Genomic DNA, 22,125 nt, shown 5'->3' with positions numbered 1-22,125 from the left:
TTTGAAAGCCCAAGAAGAGGAGACAGCCCTAGAGGAATGAGCCGTAATTCTCTCAGGAGAGCTGCTGTCCAGCAGTCTCATAAGCCAAACAAATTATATTTTTCAACCAGAGAGAAAGAGAAGTAGCAGTAGCTTTCTGACCTTTACGTTTCCCAGAGAAACAAAACAAACAGAGCAGAAGACTGACGAAAATCCTTAGTCGCCTGCAGATAGAATTTAAGAGCACGCACAACATCCAAGTTGTGCAACAAACGTTCCTCATGATAAGAAGGATTAGGGCATAGTAAAGGAACAACAATTTCCTGATTAATATTTCTATTCAAAACAACTTTAGGAAGGAAACCTAACAGTACGAAGAACCGCAATATCGGCATGAAAGATAAGGCAAATCACACTGCAAGGCAGAGTTCCGAGACTCTCTGAGCAAAAAAGATAGCAATAAGAAACAAAACCTTCCAAGATAACAACTTAATGTCTATGGAATGCATCGGCTCAAATGGAGCCCGCTGCAAAACTTAAGGAACAAGGTTAAGGCTCCAAGGAGGAGCAACAGACTTAAACACAGGCCTGAATCTGACCAAGGCCTGACAAAAAGATTGTACATCTGGCATGCCCGCCAGACGCTTATGTAGCAAAATAGATAATGCAGAAATATGACCCTTCATGGTACTGACTGAAAAACCCTTCTCCAGACCTTCCTGGAGAAAAAGGACAAAATCCTAGAGATCCTGACCCTACTCCAAGAGTAGCCCTTGGATTCACACCAATGAAGGCATTTACGCCATATCTTATGGTAAATCTTTCTAGTAACAGGCTTGCAAGCCTGAATCATGGTCTCAATGACCGGACTCAGAAAACCATGCTTAGACATAACTAAGCGTTCAATCTCCAAGCAGTCAGCTTCAGAGAAACGAGATTTGGATAAAAGAAAAGACCCTGAATCAGAAGGTTCTTCCTCAGAGGCAGCCACCAAGGTGGGAGAGACGACATCTCCACTAGGTCTGCATACCAGATCCTGTGAGGCCACGCAGGGGCTATTAGAATCACATACGCTCTCTCCTGTTTGATACGAGCAATGACTCGTGGAAGGAGAGCAAACGGTGGAAACAGGTAAGCCAGACTGAAATTCCAAGGGACCGCCAGATCATCTATCAGGACGGCCTGTGGATCCCTTGATCTCGAAACGTACCTTGGAAGTTTAGCATTCTGCCAAGACGCCATCAGATCCAGTTCCGGGACCCCTCATCTGAGGGTTAAACTGGAGAACACCTCCAGATGGAGTTCCCACTCCCCGGGATGAAAAGTCTGTCGGCTCAGAAAATCCGCTTCCCAGTTGTCCACTCCTGGAATGTGGATGGCAGACAGCAATTGTGAGCTTCCCCCCACTGAATAATCTGAGCCATCTCCTTCATGGCTAAGGAACTCCGAGTTCCTCCCTGGTGGTTGATGTAAGCCACTGAGGTTATGTTGTCTGACTGGAACCTGATAAACCGGGCTAAGGACAGCTGAGGCCAAGCCATCAGAGCATTGAAAATCACTCTCAACTCCAATATATTTATGGGGAGAGCAGACTTCTCCCGAGACCAGAGTCCCTGTGCCTTTAATGAGTCCCAGACTGCTCCCCAGACCAGCAGGTTGGTGTCCTCGGTCACAATCACCCACGAAGGTCTCCGAAAGCACATTCCCGGAGACAGATGTTCCTGAGACAGCCACCATGGAAGAGAGTCTCTTGACGACTGATCTAGATCTATCCTCTGAGACAGATCCGCATGGTCCTTGTTCCATCATCAGACCAATTACTTCCATACATTGAGCCACTAATGGCCAAACAGTAGACTGTAGAGAGAGAGGCAAGAGGAAAGAATCTTGGATCTTCAGATTTCTGTCAGAAAAAATATTCATCGATAGGGGGTCTATTATGGTCCCTAAGAAAACCACCCTTTTAACTGGAACTAGGGAACTCTTTTCCAGATTCACTTTCCATCCGTGGGAACGTAGAAAAGACAACAAGATCTCTGTGTGAGAGTTTGCTTGTTGAAAAGATGGTGCCTGAACCAATATGTCATACAGGTATGGCACCACTGCAATTCCCCAAGACCTGATCACTGCCAAGAGATCCCCCAGAACCTTTGAGAAAATTCTGGGAGCTGTGGCAAGGCCAAAACGGAAGATCCACAAACTGAAAGTGTTTGTCCTGAAAGGTGAATCTCAGAAATTTGTAATGATCCCTGTGAATGGGAACATGAAGGTACTCATCCTTCAGATCTATGGTCGTCATGAACTGACCCTCTTGCACTACAGAAAGAATGGAACGGATATTTTCCATCTTGAAAATTTGTTTAGACACTTCAGGTCTAGGATAGGTCGGAAAGTTCCCTCTTTTTGGGGAACCACGAACAGATTGGAATAGAAACCTAGACTCTGTTCCTGTACTGGAACTGGAAACATCACTCCCAAGGAGGAAAGATCCTGTACATATTTCAAGAACGTCTCTTTTCATCTGGTCTGCAGATAATCTTGAGGTGGAACCTGCCCCTGGGAGGAAAGGTCTTGAATTCTAGTTTGTAACCCTGAGATACTATGTCTACAGCCCAAGGATCTAATTCATCTCTTATCCATGTTTGAGAGAACTGAGAAAGTCTGCCCCCACTTAATCCAATCCTGGATCAGGGGCAAACCCATAATGCCGATTTAGATTCAGCTGCAGGTTTCCTTGATTGCTTCCCCTTGCTTCAGGACTGATTGGGTTTTCAGGAAGACTTTAACTGCTCCTGCTTGGAAGAGAAAGGGGCTGGCTTTTCTCTGAAGTTACGAAAGGAACGAAAATTACTCTGACGTCCCTTAGGTCTATTCTTCTTGTCTTGTGGAAGAAAAGACACTTTTCCACCCATATCATCAGATATTTTTTCAGCCAAATCGGGTCCAAACAAAGTCTTACCCTTGTAAGGAATCGCCAGAAGCTTGGACTTAGAGGAAACATCGGCAGACTAAGACTTCAGCCATAATGCTCTGCGTACTTACACAGCAAAGCCAGATACTTTGGCTCCCAACTTAATAACCTGCATGGAAGCATCAGAAATAAAGGAATTGGCTAACTTAAGAGCCTGAATACTGTCTTATATCTCTTCCAAGGGAGTCTCTACCTGAAGAGAATCCGACAAGGCATTAAACCAATAGGCTGCCGCACTTGTCACAGCGGCAATACATACTGCAGGTTGCAATTGGAGACCTTGATGAACATATATGCGTTTCAAATAAGCCTCCAACTTCTTGTCCATTGGATCCTTAAAATAGCAGCTATCCTCAATAGGAATAGTAGTTCTCTTAGCCAGAGTAGAAATGGCCCCTTCCACTTTAGGCACCATTTGCCACGGCTCCTTAATAGAGTCAGCAACAGGAAACATATTTTTAAAGACAGGAAAAAAGAAATTCCCAGGCTTCTCCATTCCTGTGCTATGATCTCTGTAGCCCGGTCTGGCACAGGAAACACCTCCACGGAAGAAGTAACATCAAAGTATTTATTAAGTTTACTAGATTTCCTAGGATTGACAGCGACAGTAGTATCGTAGTCGTACAGAGTAGCTTAAAACTCCTTTAACAGTACACGGAGGTGTTCAAGCTTAAACCTGAAGGATATAACTTCAGCATCAGATGAAGGAATTATACGGTCTGAATCTGAGATTTCACCCTCAGAGGCTACCGATGTATCCTCCTCATCAGAGTTATGAGGGAGGGCCACTTCGGTAGCAGAAGATAGAACAGAAACCTTACTATCTGAATCTCTAATTTTCTTCTTGCCTTTCCCCTGTAGCATGGAAATGGCAACTAATGCCGCAGATACCGCAGAGGATACACGGGCAGCAATTTCTGCTTGCAAATAAACTCCTCCAGGAGGTTGAGAGGAATTGCAGGGCACTGTATGTGACGCCATAGAGGCTAGGGACATTAAAGGAGAAAGCTGTGGCCAATAATGTCTTCTTTACACATGAAGAACAAAACTGCACAGGAGAGGCAATTTGGGTCTCTAGACACAAAAGGCACAAATTCATCAGAGCAGTCTCCTGCTCCAAGTCAGACATGGTCTACAAAAAATAATGGAAAATAAAAACTTAAATTATGCTTACCTGATAATTTTCTTTTCTTCAGATGGAAAGAGTCCACAGCTGCATTCATTACTTTTGGGAAATAAGAACATGGCCACCAGGAGGAGGCAAAGACACCTCAGCCAAAGGCTTAAATACTCCTCCCACTTCCCTCATCCCCCAGTCATTCTGCCGAGGAACAAGGAAAAGAAGAGGAAATACCAGGGTGAAAAGGTGCCAGAAGAATAAACACTAAGACGCCCCACAGAAAAAATACAGGTGGGGAGCTTTGGACTCTTTGCATCTGAAGAAAAGAAAATTATTATCAGGTAAGCATAATTTAAGTTTTTCTTCATAAATGGAAAAAGAGTCCACAGCTGCATTTATTACTTTTGGGAAAACAATACCCAAGCTATAGAGGACACTGAATGCAAAGACAGGAGGGTACAATAGGCGGCCCATTCTGAGGGCACCAGGCCTGAAAAAACCCATAACCAAACCAAACCCTGCATCATCAGAGACGGGCAAAAGAACTAGAAGGAAAAGGCCCCAATGACACTGACCCGCAGATAGTCCAAAGGCTTAACTAGAGACCGCAAGTAGACTCACCAAGCCAACACTCCTCAAGGAGAACCGTCACCCAGCAATCGGTCCCCATACTAGTACAGTACCAAAATCCCCCAAAAAGGAGAGGACAAGGGTAAACCAAGGGATACCTAAATGGTACAGCAAAATCCATAAAGGAAAAAAAAAACCTCAAAAGGAAGGACAAGTCCATAGAGACCCGAATGGATCCCGAGAACAAGGGGAAACAACACCCAACCCACGAGGAGCAACTGGGCATCAGCAGGAGAAGAAACATCTCCCAAACATCGTGCAATAGCACAGAAAATGACAGCTGAAGACAAAGTCCTCAAAAAACGTCAGAACTCAGAGAATGAGCAAACAGAAATTTAGAACCAGCAAACTCAGAAAACATCTGAGACCAGTAACACGCTGCCATCCGTAGGAAAACACGGAGAAAACACTATCCGTAAGGAAGCAGCCCAAGACAGAGATTGCCCAACCTCCAAGAAGAGGACACTCTCCAGGCAATCTAGGCCGCCAAGCCTACTCACAGATCTTAAAGAGGGAGAGGCACAGAACCTCTAAAAAAAGAAGGTCCACTGTCAACCCCAAGAGCTGAAGATAAACAACAGATCTCAGATGCTACACCTAGCCGGACCAGCCAAAGCAACGGCAGATCTGAAGGGAACCGAAAGGAACCCCAAGACCGGCCCCCAAAAGGGCGGAAGAATGGACACAGCCACCTGAATCTAAAGACAAACGAGCAGGCGTTAGACCCAAGGAAATCTAGCAAGGCCACCCGACTAAGTTTCAATGCGGAACCAGCAGCTCCCCAGATGGAAAGGAACAACTCAAAGAGCAGACCAATCCCCAAACCAGATAAACATCTGTTCCAACCTCCTGAACACAGGAGAGGCCCCCAAAAAGGGAACCACACCTCCGTAAGGAGGACAAAGAGCCCCCTGAAGAGGACAGCGTCGATAAACACTTGCCCATAAGACAGGAAGTCATAGGAAGAACCGAGAGGACACAAGGCCACGTCACTGATGAACACCGAAGAACCCCTTAAAACACCATTGTGCTAGCACACATAACAAGTGCAAAAGTGACAGCAGAGCAACCGCAAACCTTCCGTTTGCTAGGCAGGAAAGCCCACCATCAGGTCACGTTAGTTGGCTGTCCCAGGGGAACTGTATCATCCGCACAAGATAAGGCCCAAGGTGCCCCGGCTCTCAATAAATCTGTCCAAGTTGTAAAACAGAACAGCCAGAACAAGGGCGAAGCCCAAGTACCCCGGCAACTGGAACCACCAGGCTAGTCCTAGGATCATAAGGTCCTGTAACATCCCACGGCGGGATCCCGAAAGAGAAAACGCAGAGGGAAACCCTAGACGACAGAAGATCAGGACAAGAGGCCCGGGCCCCACAAATGTTAGGATAAAACAATCTTCCAGGCACATAAGTTCCCTGTCTGATATAAAAAAACACAGACGTCCCAGGGAAAAATCCAGAATAAACTGGATAACAAGAGCAAGAAGCCCTTGCAAGTCCCGACCCAAAGGGAAGAGACCACCCCTTGCAGTAGCCCAACACTCCAAAGAGCCAGGGCCATAAAAAGGACACTAGGGCCAACAGGCGTCCAAGCATCATTAACATGATTGTGCTTGAAAAGAGCCCCTAAGGGACACAAGGTGCTGCTCATTTTATCAACCTCGAAAGGAGGAAAGGCTGAGTAGACCTCGCCGGGGATCGAACTAGCAACCCTCGGTTTGCTACAGTACAGAGTAGCCACAGAGCATTAGAATGCTGAGCTAGCTATCCAGCTAGCCCCGGGCTCCAGACACAAGGGGAACAGAGAGGACAAGTCACCCGAACAGAGCAACATCAACCCGCCACATAACCTCAGATTCAAAGTCAGAGGACAGTAAAACATGGGTTTGGATGCCACCAGGACCTCTTCTATTCCAAGGAGGAGATGCAGAGCATTCCAAACACTGGGGAAGGACTCCTAACTGGATCCCAAAAAGACTTCACTGTCTAAAGTCCCGAAAAAGGAACAACCAACTCCCAAAGGGAATTCAAGTCTTGCGAAGGCGACCAATCCACAAGGAGAAACTGACAATCCAAGAGGTCTCAATGAAGAAGAGAACCACTAAAGGACAAGTCCAAAAAGGACAATTTCCTAAAGCAACACCGCCCCAACCGGCGGAAAAGAGGTGCTAAATCCTCTAATTTTCCCACCACATGGAAAGTAATACTCTAGGTTCCAAGAGTGACGCAGCAAAATTCACTGACCCGGTCACCAGAGAAACGGCTATTTAGGACTGAAACAATCTCAAGAGCCGCACAAACCCGCAAGTCCTCTTGAGAATGCTTAGCTGAAACTTTTAAAAAGAATAAAAAGAAACAAAATAACGTTAAGCACTCGGCCAACCTGATCAGCAAGGTATATTAGGCGCCACGTGTCTGAATAAGCCACGAGACAGAAGATCTGAACCCAAGCAGGACCAGCCTGCAACCAGGGTCATAACTGCCAAGCAGGCTAAATCCACCCTCAGAGAGGGAGGAAGAAAAACAGACAAACATGGAACGTGTCCTAACAACTTTCGTAGAAGCAAACAAAGTATCGATCCCAGAGAAGTTCCCGCAGGAGACACAGTATGAAAAATAAAATTCATCCTAACCGGATAAAATAAAATGACAGGCAACCCGAGGGTTAACGCCCAAGAAGAACAGAAAGATCCGCAGGAACAGCCGAACGGAAACCCTTTTCGGCCAACAAAACTTGGAAGGTTCTCAATAACAAGACTTAAAGGAGATTACTTCATCCCCCCCTGTCTAACGAGGTGAGCCATTCGAAGAAGGAGTCTGATGAGTCCCGTAACTGAGAAGGGTAGGGTCCTCAAACAGCTCAAAAACGTGTCTGAGTAGAACACGAAGGCGAGCCAGCCTGTAACGAAAGGCACAACACTCACATGCCCTCCTGTGGCTGAGAGACCTGGAGCAAACGGACATGAACACAATCGCAAATAAACATCTGGACCTTGTAGAAGCACAAGCGCCAAAAGTATGTAAAAGCGAAAACATGCCACAACCTCCGGGGGGGGGGGGGGGGACAACCCACATAAGCTGGGTTACCCGCATGTGTAGTAGTAGGGAGCTGTAGGGAACTCGCCTCCCGGAGGACAGGCCCCCCCCCCGAGGCGGATGGCTCAGGAGTCTCTTTAATCCCTGAGTCCGAGGAACAAGGCGCTCTAGAACGGCCTAAAGAACATAACTGACTGAACTGAGTCAATGGGGCCAATTCGTATTCTTCACAGGACGGAAAATCTGCATCAGAAAGTTGACCAAATTCTACATCAGTAACCTCCATAACTGGATCAAAGATATCCAAAAAGGGACGATATATAAAAAACAAGTTAAACGGCACCTGACACCCACAATGGCTGGGGCACTCACCTATGTACCAGACACCAGCGGACTAGAATTTTCCTTCGCCACACAGTCAGGAATATGGAAATGGGAGACCAGAACGTAAACAGGCTTGGTCACAATGTGAACCGTACAGTCCAACAAAAGCACACCCAACCTTAATGTCGCATCACTTCGAAAGGTTGTTATGTTCTAAGCCACGAGCCCAGTTAACACTACACATAAGCAGGTTAAATCACATAAACATGATTAAAAAAAAACCTGTTCAATAATCCCCCTCAGGAGATATTAACCCTTGATTCCAAGATACTAAAGGAGTCCCACTGAGACCCTGTATTTTTCATGTGAGTTCGCAGGAACAAATGAGTTGTACATTCATGAAGAAGTAAAGTTAAACGATCTTACCGGAATATACGCTGTGGAACAGGAACACAGCCCATCAAATGTGACGGATAGTAGCCTCACCTCCGCCATGGACTTGAGAGAAAGAAGCAGGCAGCAAAGTAAAGTTTGACAACACTGATTGCTTGTGGAGCTGTTAATATGAGTCGGGATGGTTTCGCAGAAAGACTCTTCCTGCATCTCCAGACTCTAACTTTCATCCAAGCCCTCACTGAGAGACTGACAGGATTACTTAAAACTCCCATCCCATGTCAAAGAGTACTACCCTCCATAAAAGACAAAAACAACTGACACTTCTCTGCCAACCTCCTGGGACGAAAGGCAAAGAATGACTGGGGGATGAGGGAAGTGGGAGGAGTATTTAAGCCTTTGGCTGGGGTGTCTTTGCCTCCTCCTGGTGGCCAGGTTCTTATTTCCCAAAAGTATGAATGCAGCTGTGGACTCTTTCCATTTATGAAGAAAAATTGTATATATAGTAAAATGTAGTACTGTTAAGGCAAAATAAAACGTGAATTAAAGGGAAAAACGGTTAATTTAAAATTTTCCCCTTAAGCAGTAAAAGGAAAATGTATACAGAGGCAGCTGTTTCCTATTTATAGCTAACTCTCACAATGCAACTCCAAACCTCAGCTAAACCGAAGTGCCTACCTGCCCCTTCCGATATCAGGAGAACAGAGGTAGTAAGTGAGAATGCTCTCTTTGGACTCCTCTTGCGAATGACACACAGCTGACACCGCTCCGATATTAGATAGGAGCAGAAGAAAGGGGAAAATGTGATCAGGAAAATAGAGCTTTGACACACAGAAAGCGTGCGTAGACCCGCTCCGTTAAGCTCCGCCCACCGCTTACGATCTAGAGAAGACTAGACAAACTGCTATAATTACACAGAGCCGCAGCCATAATCGCTTGTGTACAGTGACAGAAATGATTACCTCAGTGCCAATAAAGGTTATCAGGGAGCTCCTACATATTGAAGAAGACTATCTCTAAATAAAATACAGAGCCATACTGAAACAAAAAGTTAACTCCTTCATGACCATATGAAGGATTAACCCATTAGTTTCCAATCACATACTTAAATAGTGCCTGCATACTGCCTAATTCAGAATCCTACTAAGGATTTATTTGTCCCCAAAATTAAAGCAGGGATCCTTAAAGTGCTAGTCTCCCAACCAGAAGACATAAAAGCACTTGCCTGCAATCTAGCCATCCGGCAGTCAGGCGGTTCACACAGTGTGAAAGGACGCCGCTCCTTACAGGGACCTGTGGAAAAAAAGAAAGAACAGAGTAAACCTACTCTGGCTTTCTGTACTTGGGCAGCAAATATGTTAGCAAAACGCAGCAAGGCCCACCTCACAAGTTCCTAAGGCCTAGATTTAGAGTTCGGCGGTAGCCGTGAAAACCAGCGTTAGAGGCTCCTAACGCTGGTTTTAGGCTACCGCCGGTATTTGGAGTCGTGTAGGTAAGGGTCTAACGCTCACTTTCCAGCCGCGACTTTTCCATACCGCAGATCCCCCTACGCCATTTGCGTATCCTATCTTTTCAATGGGATCTTTCTAACGCCGGTATTTAGAGTCGTTTCTGAAGTGAGCGTTAGAATTCTAACAACAAAACTCCAGCCGCAGGAAAAAAGCAGGAGTTAAGAGCTTTCTGGGCTAACGCCGGTTTCTAAAGCTCTTAACTACTGTACTCTAAAGTACACTAACACCCATAAACTACCTATGTACCCCTAAACCGAGGTCCCCCCACATCGCCGCAACTCGATTAAATTTTTTTAACCCCTAATCTGCCGACCGCAAAGCGCCGCCACCTACGTTATCCTTATGTACCCCTAATCTGCTGCCCCTAACACCGCCGACCCCTATATTATATTTATTAACCCCTAATCTGCCCCCTCAACGTCGCCGACAACTGCCTACACTTATTAACCCCTAATCTGCCGACCGGACCTCACCGCTACTATAATAAAGTTATTAACCCCTAATCTGCCTCACTAACCCTATCATAAATAGTATTAACCCCTAATCTGCCCTCCCTAACATCACCGACACCTAACTTCAATTATTAACCCCTAATCTGACGACCGGAGGTCATCGCTACTATAATAAATGGATTAACCCCTAAAGCTAAGTCTAACCCTAACACTAACACCCCCCTAAATTAAATATAATTTAAATCTAACGAAATTAATTAACTCTTATTAAATAAATTATTCCTATTTAAAGATAAATACTTACCTGTAAAATACATCCTAATATAGCTACAATATAAATTATAATTATATTGTAGCTATTTTAGGATTAATATTTATTTTACATCCAACTTTGTAATTATTTTAACCAGGTACAATAGCTATTAAATAGTTAAGAACTATTTAATAGTTACCTAGTTAAAATAATAACAAAATTACCTGTAAAATAAATCCTAACCTAAGTTATAATTAAACCCAACACTACCCTATCAATAAATTAATTAAATAAACTACCTACAATTACCTACAATTAACCTAACACTACACTATCAATAAATAAATTAAATACAATTGCTACAAATAACTACAATTACATAAACTAACTAAAGTACAAAAAATAAAAAAGAACTAAGTTACAAAAAATAAAAAAATATTTACAAACATAAGAAAAATATTACAACAATTTTAAACTAATTACACCTACTCTAAGCCCCCTAATAAAATAACAAAGACCCCCAAAATAAAAAAATGCCCTACCCTATTCTAAATTAATAGAGTTAAAAGCTCTTTTACCTTACCAGCCCTGAACAGGGCCCTTTGCGGGGCATGCCCCAAGAAAATCAGCTCTTTTGCCTGTAAAAAAAAAACATACAATACCCCCCCCCCAACATTACAACCCACCACCCACATACCCCTAATCTAACCCAAACCCCCCTTAAATAAACCTAACACTAAGCCCCTGAAGATCTTCCTACCTTGTCTTCACCATCCAGGTATCACCGATCCATCCTGGCATCCGGTGCTGAAGAGGTCCAGAAGAGGCTCCAAAGTCTTCCTCCTATCCGGCAAGAAGAGGACATCCGGACCGGCAAACATCTTCTCCAAGCGGCATCTTCGATCTTCTTCCATCCGGTGCGGAGCGGGTCCATCTTGAAGCAGTCGACGCGGATCCATCCTCTTCTTCCGGCGTCTCCCGACGAATGACGGTTCCTTTAAGGGACGTCATCCAAGATGGCGTCCCTCGAATTCCGATTGGCTGATAGGATTCTATCAGCCAATCGGAATTAAGGTAGGAATATTCTGATTGGCTGATGGAATCAGCCAATCAGAATCAAGTTCAATCCTATTGGCTGATCCAATCAGCCAATCAGATTGAGCTCGCATTCTATTGGCTGATCGGAACAGCCAATAGAATGCGAGCTCAATCTGATTGGCTGATTGGATCAGCCAATAGGATTGAACTTGATTCTGATTGGCTGATTCCATCAGCCAATCAGAATATTCCTACCTTAATTCCGATTGGCTGATAGAATCCTATCAGCCAATCGGAATTCGAGGGACGCCATCTTGGATGACGTCCCTTAAAGGAACCGTCATTCGTCGGGAGACGCCGGAAGAAGAGGATGGATCCGCGTCGGCTGCTTCAAGATGGACCCGCTCCGCACCGGATGGAAGAAGATCGAAGATGCCGCTTGGAGAAGATGTTTGCCGGTCCGGATGTCCTCTTCTTGCCGGATAGGAGGAAGACTTTGGAGCCTCTTCTGGACCTCTTCAGCACCGGATGCCAGGACGGATCGGTGATACCTGGATGGTGAAGACAAGGTAGGAAGATCTTCAGGGGCTTAGTGTTAGGTTTATTTAAGGGGGGTTTGGGTTAGATTAGGGGTATGTGGGTGGTGGGTTGTAATGTTGGGGGGGGGGTATTGTATGTTTTTTTTTACAGGCAAAAGAGCTGATTTTCTTGGGGCATGCCCCGCAAAGGGCCCTGTTCAGGGCTGGTAAGGTAAAAGAGCTTTTAACTCTATTAATTTAGAATAGGGTAGGGCATTTTTTTATTTTGGGGGTCTTTGTTATTTTATTAGGGGGCTTAGAGTAGGTGTAATTAGTTTAAAATTGTTGTAATATTTTTCTTATGTTTGTAAATATTTTTTTATTTTTTGTAACTTAGTTCTTTTTTATTTTTTGTACTTTAGTTAGTTTATGTAATTGTAGTTATTTGTAGCAATTGTATTTAATTTATTTATTGATAGTGTAGTGTTAGGTTAATTGTAGGTAATTGTAGGTAGTTTATTTAATTAATTTATTGATAGGGTAGTGTTAGGTTTAATTATAACTTAGGTTAGGATTTATTTTACAGGTAATTTTGTTATTATTTTAACTAGGTAACTATTAAATAGTTCTTAACTATTTAATAGCTATTGTACCTGGTTAAAATAATTACAAAGTTGGATGTAAAATAAATATTAATCCTAAAATAGCTACAATATAATTATAATTTATATTGTAGCTATATTAGGATGTATTTTACAGGTAAGTATTTATCTTTAAATAGGAATAATTTATTTAATAAGAGTTAATTAATTTCGTTAGATTTAAATTATATTTAATTTAGGGGGGTGTTAGTGTTAGGGTTAGACTTAGCTTTAGGGGTTAATCCATTAATTATAGTAGCGATGAGCTCCGGTCGTCAGATTAGGGGTTAATAATTGAAGTTAGGTGTCGGCGATGTTAGGGAGGGCAGATTAGGGGTTAATACTATTTATGATAGGGTTAGTGAGGCGGATTAGGGGTTAATAACTTTATTATAGTAGCGCTCAGGTCCGCTCGGCAGATTAGGGGTTAATTATTGTAAGTAGCTGGCGGCGACGTTGTGGGGGGCAGGTTAGGGGTTAATAAATATAATACAGGGGTCGGCGGTGTTAGGGGCAGCAGATTAGGGGTACATAGGGATAATGTAAGTTGCGGCGGTTTACGGAGCGGAAGATTAGGGGTTAATAATATAATGCAGGGGTCAGCGATAGCGGGGGCGGCAGATTAGGGGTTAATAAGTGTAAGGGTAGGGGTGTTTAGACTCGGGGTACATGTTAGAGTGTTAGGTGCAGACGTAGGAAGTGTTTCCCCATAGGAAACAATGGGGCTGCGTTAGGAGCTGAACGCGGCTTTTTTGCAGGTGTTAGGTTTTTTTTCAGCTCAAACAGCCCCATTGTTTCCTATGGGGGAATCGTGCACGAGCACGTTTTTGAGGCTGGCCGCGTCCGTAAGCAACTCTGGTATCGAGAGTTGCATTTGCGGTAAAAATGCTCTACGCTCCTTTTTTGGAGCCTAACGCAGCATTTTTTTGAACTCTCGATACCAGAGTTAAATTTATGGTGCGGCCAGAAAAAAGCCTGCGTAGCGTTAACAGCCCATCTACCGCCAAACTCCAAATCTAGGCCTAACTGTTTTAAAGCCACCACTGCCCTACTGAAGAGACTAACATGGAGTACGGCTAGACCCAATCTTGAAAGGAAAGATAAGAGTAAACTTACACTGGCTTTCAAACTATTAAAATCTTGCTTGAAGTAAAAGAAATCCAATTTTCCTCAGACACCAAAACTTCACCTCCTCCATGCACCAAGGCAAAGAGAATGACTGGTGGGGTTTGTGGGACGGGGAGTGATACTTAACAGCTTTGCTGTGGTGCTCTTTGCCTCCTTCTGCTGGCCAGGAGTGATATTCCCAACAGTAAATGAGGACGCCGTGGACTCACTATCAGTGTTCCCTCTAAGGCCTGATTTTGTGAGCAGCCCAGCAGTGAAGCAGTTAATAAGGAAATCATACCTTGCTGTCTTTATTGTGTAGTGTTTGCTAACTGCAGGGTGTGGTTCACTAATTAACTGTTTCACTGCTGGGCCGCTCACAAAACACTGCTCACTATATCTTATGAAAGAAAAATGCTTCAAATACAAAAAGCCTGTGAAAGAAATAACCCATAAAATAAAAATAAAACACACCATATTCTCTGCTTGTCTTTTTTTTTTTAAAAAAAAACAACAACAAAAATACTTTTTTGTTGCCATTCATGAGAAAATTTGCACGGTAACTTCCCTGCCTTTCTTTTTCAACACGAGTCAAAATAGGACATGGGTTAAAGTGAACCTACTTAAAAAAATGCAAAAAGGCCAGAGTATCAATTTTAGTATAAAGTGAATAGTTCTGTAGTTATCAAGTAAAGCCAATTAGGGAACGATAAGCAGCAGGGTTAGGCCTTGAGAAGTCTGCATTGTACATTTCAAGTTCTGAGATTTAGAAATCATTAGAAAATAATTTACAGGATTAATTACATGAAAGGGGAGCAAAATAAATAATGAAACTATATTGTAAAGTTTTACATAACTTACATAACTTTTACTTCACATAACTAAACACTTTATATTAAATCTGAAGGTGCTTGCTGTCCCTTTTCATTATATATGTTAAATTAGAGACATTTTGCAATCATTACATAATACATTAAACAAAGCACAAAGAGAGCATGTATTCACTACAGTACTAAATGATAATGTAATGTTTTCACCACAAACTTAACTAAAAGGAAGAGACTAACATTTTATTCAAAAATGCAATAGAGCTCCCTGTCAATGCACATTATGCGAAAAATGTAATCGCTTGCCCATTCCTTTGGGCACTGTATCAACAAGAGAGTAGAAGTTAGTGACTGCCCAAGTGTGACCTGCTGCATTTAATAAATATATCAGCACATGCGCCCCAAAGGCATCACTAAATTATTCTATAACTGCCGTTTTGGGGCGTTTAGGGAAGAGAACAGAAAATGAACTGGCAGAAATTCTTATAATGTTTACAGTATGACATTTTATGCCAATGTGCTGACAAGGTTTAGGTAAGTACATATTACTGTTAGTCTTTTATTACAACATAACTGAATTTCCACCTTTAATCCCTATTTGTTTTAAAAAATAAAATGTACAGCCCTAGATCTTTTGGAGGATAGATCATATGCAAACCTGGACAGCAGGGTTTAACAATAATAAGAGCCATGAAGTAATTTGCACATATTTAGGATCCAGGTAAGACTTCTAAAGTTACTCAAAATAGTTAGGATCCACAAGTAAAGGAGTTGTGGGTCATTCGCTCACAGGAACAAAAGAGCTGCTATACGAAGCCTCTCAATTAAAGGTGTCTGCAGTTAATCATACACCACCATTGCACCCTAATCTAACCCTGCAGATAAATTACTTAAAAGTCTAGTCAAAACTAAATTTTCATGATACACATAGGGCATGCGATTTTAAACAACTTTCCAATTTACTTTTATCATCAAATTTGCTTTGTTCTCTTGGTCTCAGTGCATTTTGACATTTGTTTTTTTTGGGGGGGGGGTTTACAGCTAGACAGCGCATGTGTGCCATATAGATAATGTGCATACTCCTGTGGAGTTATTAATGAGTCAGCACTGATTGGCTAAAATGCAAGTCTGTCAAAAGAACTTAAATAAGGTGACAGTCTGCAGAGGCTTAAATACAAGGTAGTCACAGAGGTAAAAAAATATATTAATTTAACTGTGCTGGTTATACAAAACTGGGGAATGAGTAATAAAGGGATTATCTTTTTAAATAATACAAATTCTGGAGAAGACTGTCCTTTTAACAGCAGAAAAATGATTTGCCTGAAACATGCTACTATTATTTTCCATTTTCTCCATACTCAGAAACATTCTCCTGCCTACCTTTGCCTCAAAGAAGTCTTTGGCACCTTTCACTCCCTCAGTGGACACATCAATTTCAGAGAGTTTTGCCAGAGCCAGCAGTCCACTGTCCTCTTCCAGCTCGCCACTTGCTGCCTTGCGAAATATCAGCAGGAACTAAGGGGGAAAAAAGTACAAGGTCACAAACCAAGGAAACTGACAAGAGATGTCAAAAAAGCTTTCAAAACAGATAAAGGTCAAATTTACAAGGTAAAAAAAAGCTTATTTACTGAACTGATTAGTATGATATCTAATAAACAAGAGGGAGGATGCATAAATGACGGGCTATAAAACACTGAAATGGTAGTTGCCAAGGGCTGAAAAAAGGAACACATACAAATAACAAGGACCTTATGCTAAAAAATGCAATTCATAAAAAAAACCCATCAGGTCTGCACTGTTTAAAGACATTGTGGGATACAAAAGGAATTGCTAGGACAGTTTTCAATTTTCTAACAAAGGATTAAGACAGGAGGTGAAGGGGCAAACTGGAGAAGTAGTCAAACTATGGGCTCGATTTATCAAGCAAGGGCATACATATTCGCCCCTGTCCACTCTAGCTCTCCTCTGGCGGACAGCAATCTGCTGCCCGAATTTAACATTGCATATGGGTGATATTTTGCGCATACATGCAATCCTGCCCCCTGTGAGCAGGCCAACGAATCCCAAACCCCAGACAGTAGCAACAGCTCCCACTACCTCCCATGTGACCGGAGTACCCGTGACATCACCTGCCAGAGGAAGGTAGCCAAAGCGAGGGAGCGGAGATCAGTCAGCAATTTTGGCGTCTGCGAATAAAGCAGTACCTCTGCAGGTATTTCCGGATGTAGCAGAAAGCTCTCTGGACGGAGGTATAAAAAGAGAGCCTTTATAGTGACCGGTGATCCGTAAGACTCCCAGTAAAGAGGCCCATCCCCCCGGTGTGTATGGGATATTACCTACGTTTGTGAGAAGACTTGATATAAAAGGTATTGGTAGTGGGTGTACAAACAATTTTTATGAAGTGTTGCTATTAGGAACATTATTTATTGCTTATAGCGAAGCAAGTGCCATACTTTGTTGCTTTAACATAAATCCTTACTGCACAGAATTTCTCCCAATTACGGGTAACTCTGAATTCAGTCCAGGTATTAATTAGAACATCTTAACAGAATGGAAGGACAAAGGCCTAGCGCAGGTTCAAACAACTCATTTCGGTTGATAATAGAATTAGTTCCTCCCATAATATTTCGACTCGCTATCAACTACCCCAAAAGGACTTTTTTGCTTTCCTGCAACTTAGACGCTACATCTCTGAACTCAAAACTAAATATGGTCTTGATTGGTCGCTTGGCCCCCTCCATAATGGGATTAAGTTATTCCAGGATGGATGTCGTATATTCTCTCAGTTTTATAATCTATTGAATTCACACTTAGATTCATCACAATGGGAAGGTTTACAATTAAAATGGCAAAAATATTTTCCTCAAATTCAGATACAAGATATCTAGAACAGCTTTAAGTGGATTCATAAATCCTGGGTTCCAACTTCCTGGCAGGAATCTCATTTAAAGCTAATTAATCAAATTTATATTACTCCAGGGAAATTATCTAAATTGTACACAATTTCTGTTACCTGTGCAAAGTGTAATCTTGACCAAACAAGATATTTTTCACTATTTCTGGTCATGCCCCAAAATTGCCCAATTATGGTCCCAGATTAATCACTGGCTGAATAAAGTGCTTTGTATAGACTTTACTATTTTCTTGCAACACATTTTTTTTCTAGTAAGCTATTCCGAGATATGTCACAATAACAACTTAGTCAATACAATTAATTTATTACTTAGGAATCACTTTTTGAAGAATTGGAAAGCAATCTATGTGCCCAAATTTGCTCAGAATCCTGATAAGTTCCTAAAATATTTATTTTGAAAATGGCTCACAGTTATTCAATCCTTACCTAATGACTCCTAAATGCAATTTGTACGTCTCTTTATTAATACAGATTTTGTTCTTTAAAATATTCACGCAGGTCATTTTCCGTTATTTTGGACCAAATAATAGCCCTCTGGGTCTACACTGCGTTAGTGTAATAACACTGGCTAAGGTATTATTCATAACTGTCACTGTATAACTGACTAGGACTATGGAGAGAGGAATAGGGAGATAGAGGGTAATTGTCTATCTTTTTTTCGGTTCTGATAGATAGATTATATAGATATAGATATATATATATAGAGATATATATATATATATATATATATATATATATATATATATATACACACACACACACACACACACACACAGTTGTATGCAAAAGTTTAGGCACTGACAATTTCCATGATTTTCATTTATAAATAATTGGGTGTTTGGATCAGCAATTTCATTTTGTTCTTTCAAATAACTGAAGGACACAGTAATATTTCAGTAGTGAAATGAGGTTTATTGGACTAACAGAAAATGTGCAATATGCATCAAAACGAAATTAGACATGTGCATAAATTTGGGCACCCCAACAGAAATATTGCATCAATGTTTAGTAGAGCCTACTTTAGCAGAAATAACAGCCTCTAGACGCTTCCTATAGCCTTTAATGAGTGTCTGCTTTCTGGATGAAGGTATTTTGGACCATTCCTCCTTGCAAAACATCTCCAGTTCAGTTAGGTTTGATGGTTGCCGAGCTTGGACAGCCCGCTTCAAATCACCTCACTGATTTTCAAAGATATTCAGGTCTGGGATGGCCATTCCAAAACATTGTACTTGTTCCTCTGCATAAATGCCAGAGTAGATTTTGAGCAGTGTTTTGGGCCGTTGTCTTGTTGAAATATACACTGACTGATTCCTCAACATTATTCTCAATCTTGGCTTGTCCAAATGTGCGTTTGCATACCTCAATCTTCTCCTTGTGCAAAGTGCGCTGAAATGTTGAATGATGCACAGTTACACCATCTGCAGCAAGATGATGTTGTAGGTCTTTAGAGGTGGTCTATGGGCTGTTTTTGACCGTTCTCACCATCCTTTTCCTTTGCCTCTCCGATATTTTACTTGGCCTGCCACTTCTAGCCTTAACAAAAAATGTGCCTGTGGTCTTCCATATACTCACAATGGACACTAAGAGCTTAACTCTCTGTGATAGCTTTTTGTAGCCTTCCCTTAAACCATAATGTTGAACAATCTTTGTTTTCAGTTCATTTGAGAATTGTTTTGAGGCCCCTATGTTGCCACTCTTCAGAGGAGAGCCAAAGAGAACAACAACTTGCAATTGGCCACCTTAAATACCCTTTCTCATGATTGGATGCACCTGTCTATGAAGTTCAATGCTTAATGGGCTCACCAAACCAATTGTGTGTTTCAATTAATCAGTGCTAGGTAGTTACAGATATTTAAATCAACAAAATGACAAGGGTGCCCAAATTTAGGCACCTGTCTCATTTTTGTTTTGATGCATATTGCACATTTTCTGTTAATCCAATAAACCTCATTTCACTACTGAAATATTACTGTGTCCTTCAGTTATTTGATAGATCAAAATGAAATTGCTGATCCAAACACCCAATTATTTATAAATGAAAATCATGGAAATTGTTAGGCATATAAAAGTGTGTGTGTGGTGTATAGATAGAGAGACTTTTTGTCATTGGAATAGTTTTAAAAAGAATTCTATTAAAAACACCATATAAAAAGCAGATTTTCATAAAAAAACCCACCACAGCTAATACATGATGTTTTTGTGTGCATATTTGAACAGATTGGAATAAAAGCCTTTGTTAGGTTATACATGTTTTGTGGCGGTGCTTCCATTAAATTCCTGTTTTTAAAACATTTATCCTATTACAATCATCACAGTGGTTTGTGATGCCAAGAAAATTACTTTACTCAACTACTGACATTGCAAGCTTGCAAAAGTCTAGAGAAGTACAGACCCTATCTAGTGTAACCAGCATGGAGGGTCTATTGTATGCACAGAGCTTCTCACACATCTCACCTTGCAACAAGTAATGTGATAGTATAGAGACAATAGTACTGAATGGGATCTGTGGTCCTATGGGCATCAGTCTGATAAAAGTAACAATACTTTAACAACAAAAATGTAGGGCAGTGAGTTGTACAAATTAACAACCCTTTACCTGTTTCTGAGGCATTAGCCAACAAGGGTTAAATTAAGCTGTGATGGGTTTTACTGGTGTTTACAAGTGTGGAAATTTCATTTATTATTCAAGGATTTTTGCATTTACTACTTTTGCAGTAGGTAACAGGATATTATAGTTGTCTTCCAAATGCATTTCAGTTTGCATTTTCAACATGCTCTAAAGAAATCAATTGGCTTGGACACTTTGGTGACTAATTCCTTGAAGCAATAAAAAAATGTGAAAATGTAGATATGCAACATGGAATTGTGAAATTCTTTATGTTTGAGAAATTGTATGAGAAATTGCTTCTTTATGTTTGTTTTTGTACATGAAATATAGTTTTGTTCTTTGAAATCACAACCGATTTAAAATGGGTTGAGCATGGAAACAAGATCTCCTTATGTTATCACTTTGTGTACACACAAAATGCTTCCTTATCTTAAATCCAGAAGGACTGAATGTGGATTACAATTTACATTTGTTTCTATGAAGAAAGTTTTAAAGTAATTTTAATTGTTTCTAAAAAAATTGTGCATTAATAAAAACATTTTTAGATGAAGTTTTCAATAGGAATGTAATATAGTGATATGAATGGTATATTTGCTATTTTTGACCAACAGGGGGCGTTTATTGTGAAAATACAAAGTGTCATATGGATCTTGTGAGAAAGAGATTTATGTTGGTTAGAAATGTCCTCGCATATGTAAATAATTGATTGATTTTTGTACCTTAAAAAGAATGAATACCATTGTATCTGTAGCATGATTAAGGGCTCAGTGGAGCCACGGAACGTCGCTGTCTATGAACATATCCCTGTAATAAAGAGTAGCATCATCATTGAAACAGAAGTGCTGTTGTGCTTTTTGTATTGTGCTTTAAACTTGGAGTGAGCAGAGGCCATTTTTGCAACATGCACTCTGGCATAAACCCTTTACACAATTTGTGTTGGGCTCACTACTGCTTGACTGGCTAGATATTGAAGCCAGCAGTGAACACAATGGGACATTACTTCCCAAATCTAGTCCATCTGTCCTCTCTACTGTACTCAGTTTTGTTTTTTTGCAATCATAACAGTTTCGGTGTAAGTATTTTAGTGAAGTAAAACAATATTTAAAAAAAGCATATGAGCTGTTCATTTTCCATCACCCATAAACTACTTGTTTTGGGATCCCACTGGTCCAGTTACAGGCACAATTTTTTAAATGATTAGAGTTTTCATGAGCATACCTCAACTTGCTTCAGGGTTATCTGGGTTCTGCATTAAAGAAGACAAGCTACAGCAGAAAGCCAGAACATTAGACTGCAATATAAACAAAAAGGTATCTAAATACAAGAGAGCTTCTATTGTGTGTTTATCATCTTCCACCAAATGCTGGACCGAAAATATGCAAATGCTAGTTATAGCTGTATGGGCTAGTTGGTAAAATATACAAATATTCTTAAACACTTTACTTCCATGATAATTAGGAGTCATTAGGACATCGTACACAAGGTTTTTCTTTGCATAAATGTTTTGTAGACAATCCATTTATATAGCCCATCTGGAGGTGTATTTGTAAAAATGTAGTTTTGCTTATTTCTAAATAACATTGTGCCAATTTTCAGATTCCTAACCAAGTGCCAAAGTTTTAGATGTATACGGATGTCCACTGACTCTGGCTTGTGTAATAGGTTTTTTTGATTTGCAGGGGAGGGTCCCAGCCTAACCTCATCAACAGTGCTAAATTGGGAGCTTCTAAGTGCGTTTTTAAAAGGTTTTAGACTGGATTTTTATATCAGTATCTGTGCATATTCTTCTTTATAGGAGTGTATA

The 22,125-nt window shown here is 41.3% G+C and overlaps 1 protein-coding gene across 1 annotated transcript in view; it reads right to left on the bottom strand.

Moving 5' to 3' along the window:
* The window catches only part of EFHD1 (EF-hand domain family member D1), a 148,372-nt gene that overhangs the window by 4,514 nt on the left and 121,733 nt on the right, over positions 1–22,125 (bottom strand). The window contains exon 3 of the mRNA XM_053709918.1: positions 16,180–16,314. Within this exon, the coding sequence (XP_053565893.1) occupies positions 16,180–16,314 (135 nt within the window). The remainder of the gene's footprint in view (positions 1–16,179; positions 16,315–22,125) is intronic.

Source organism: Bombina bombina, chromosome 4 (assembly GCF_027579735.1).
Source record: "Bombina bombina isolate aBomBom1 chromosome 4, aBomBom1.pri, whole genome shotgun sequence".
Lineage (NCBI taxonomy): Eukaryota > Metazoa > Chordata > Amphibia > Anura > Bombinatoridae > Bombina > Bombina bombina.
Note: the sequence above shows the minus strand (reverse complement) of the source record. Positions and strands in the feature narration are given on the sequence as shown.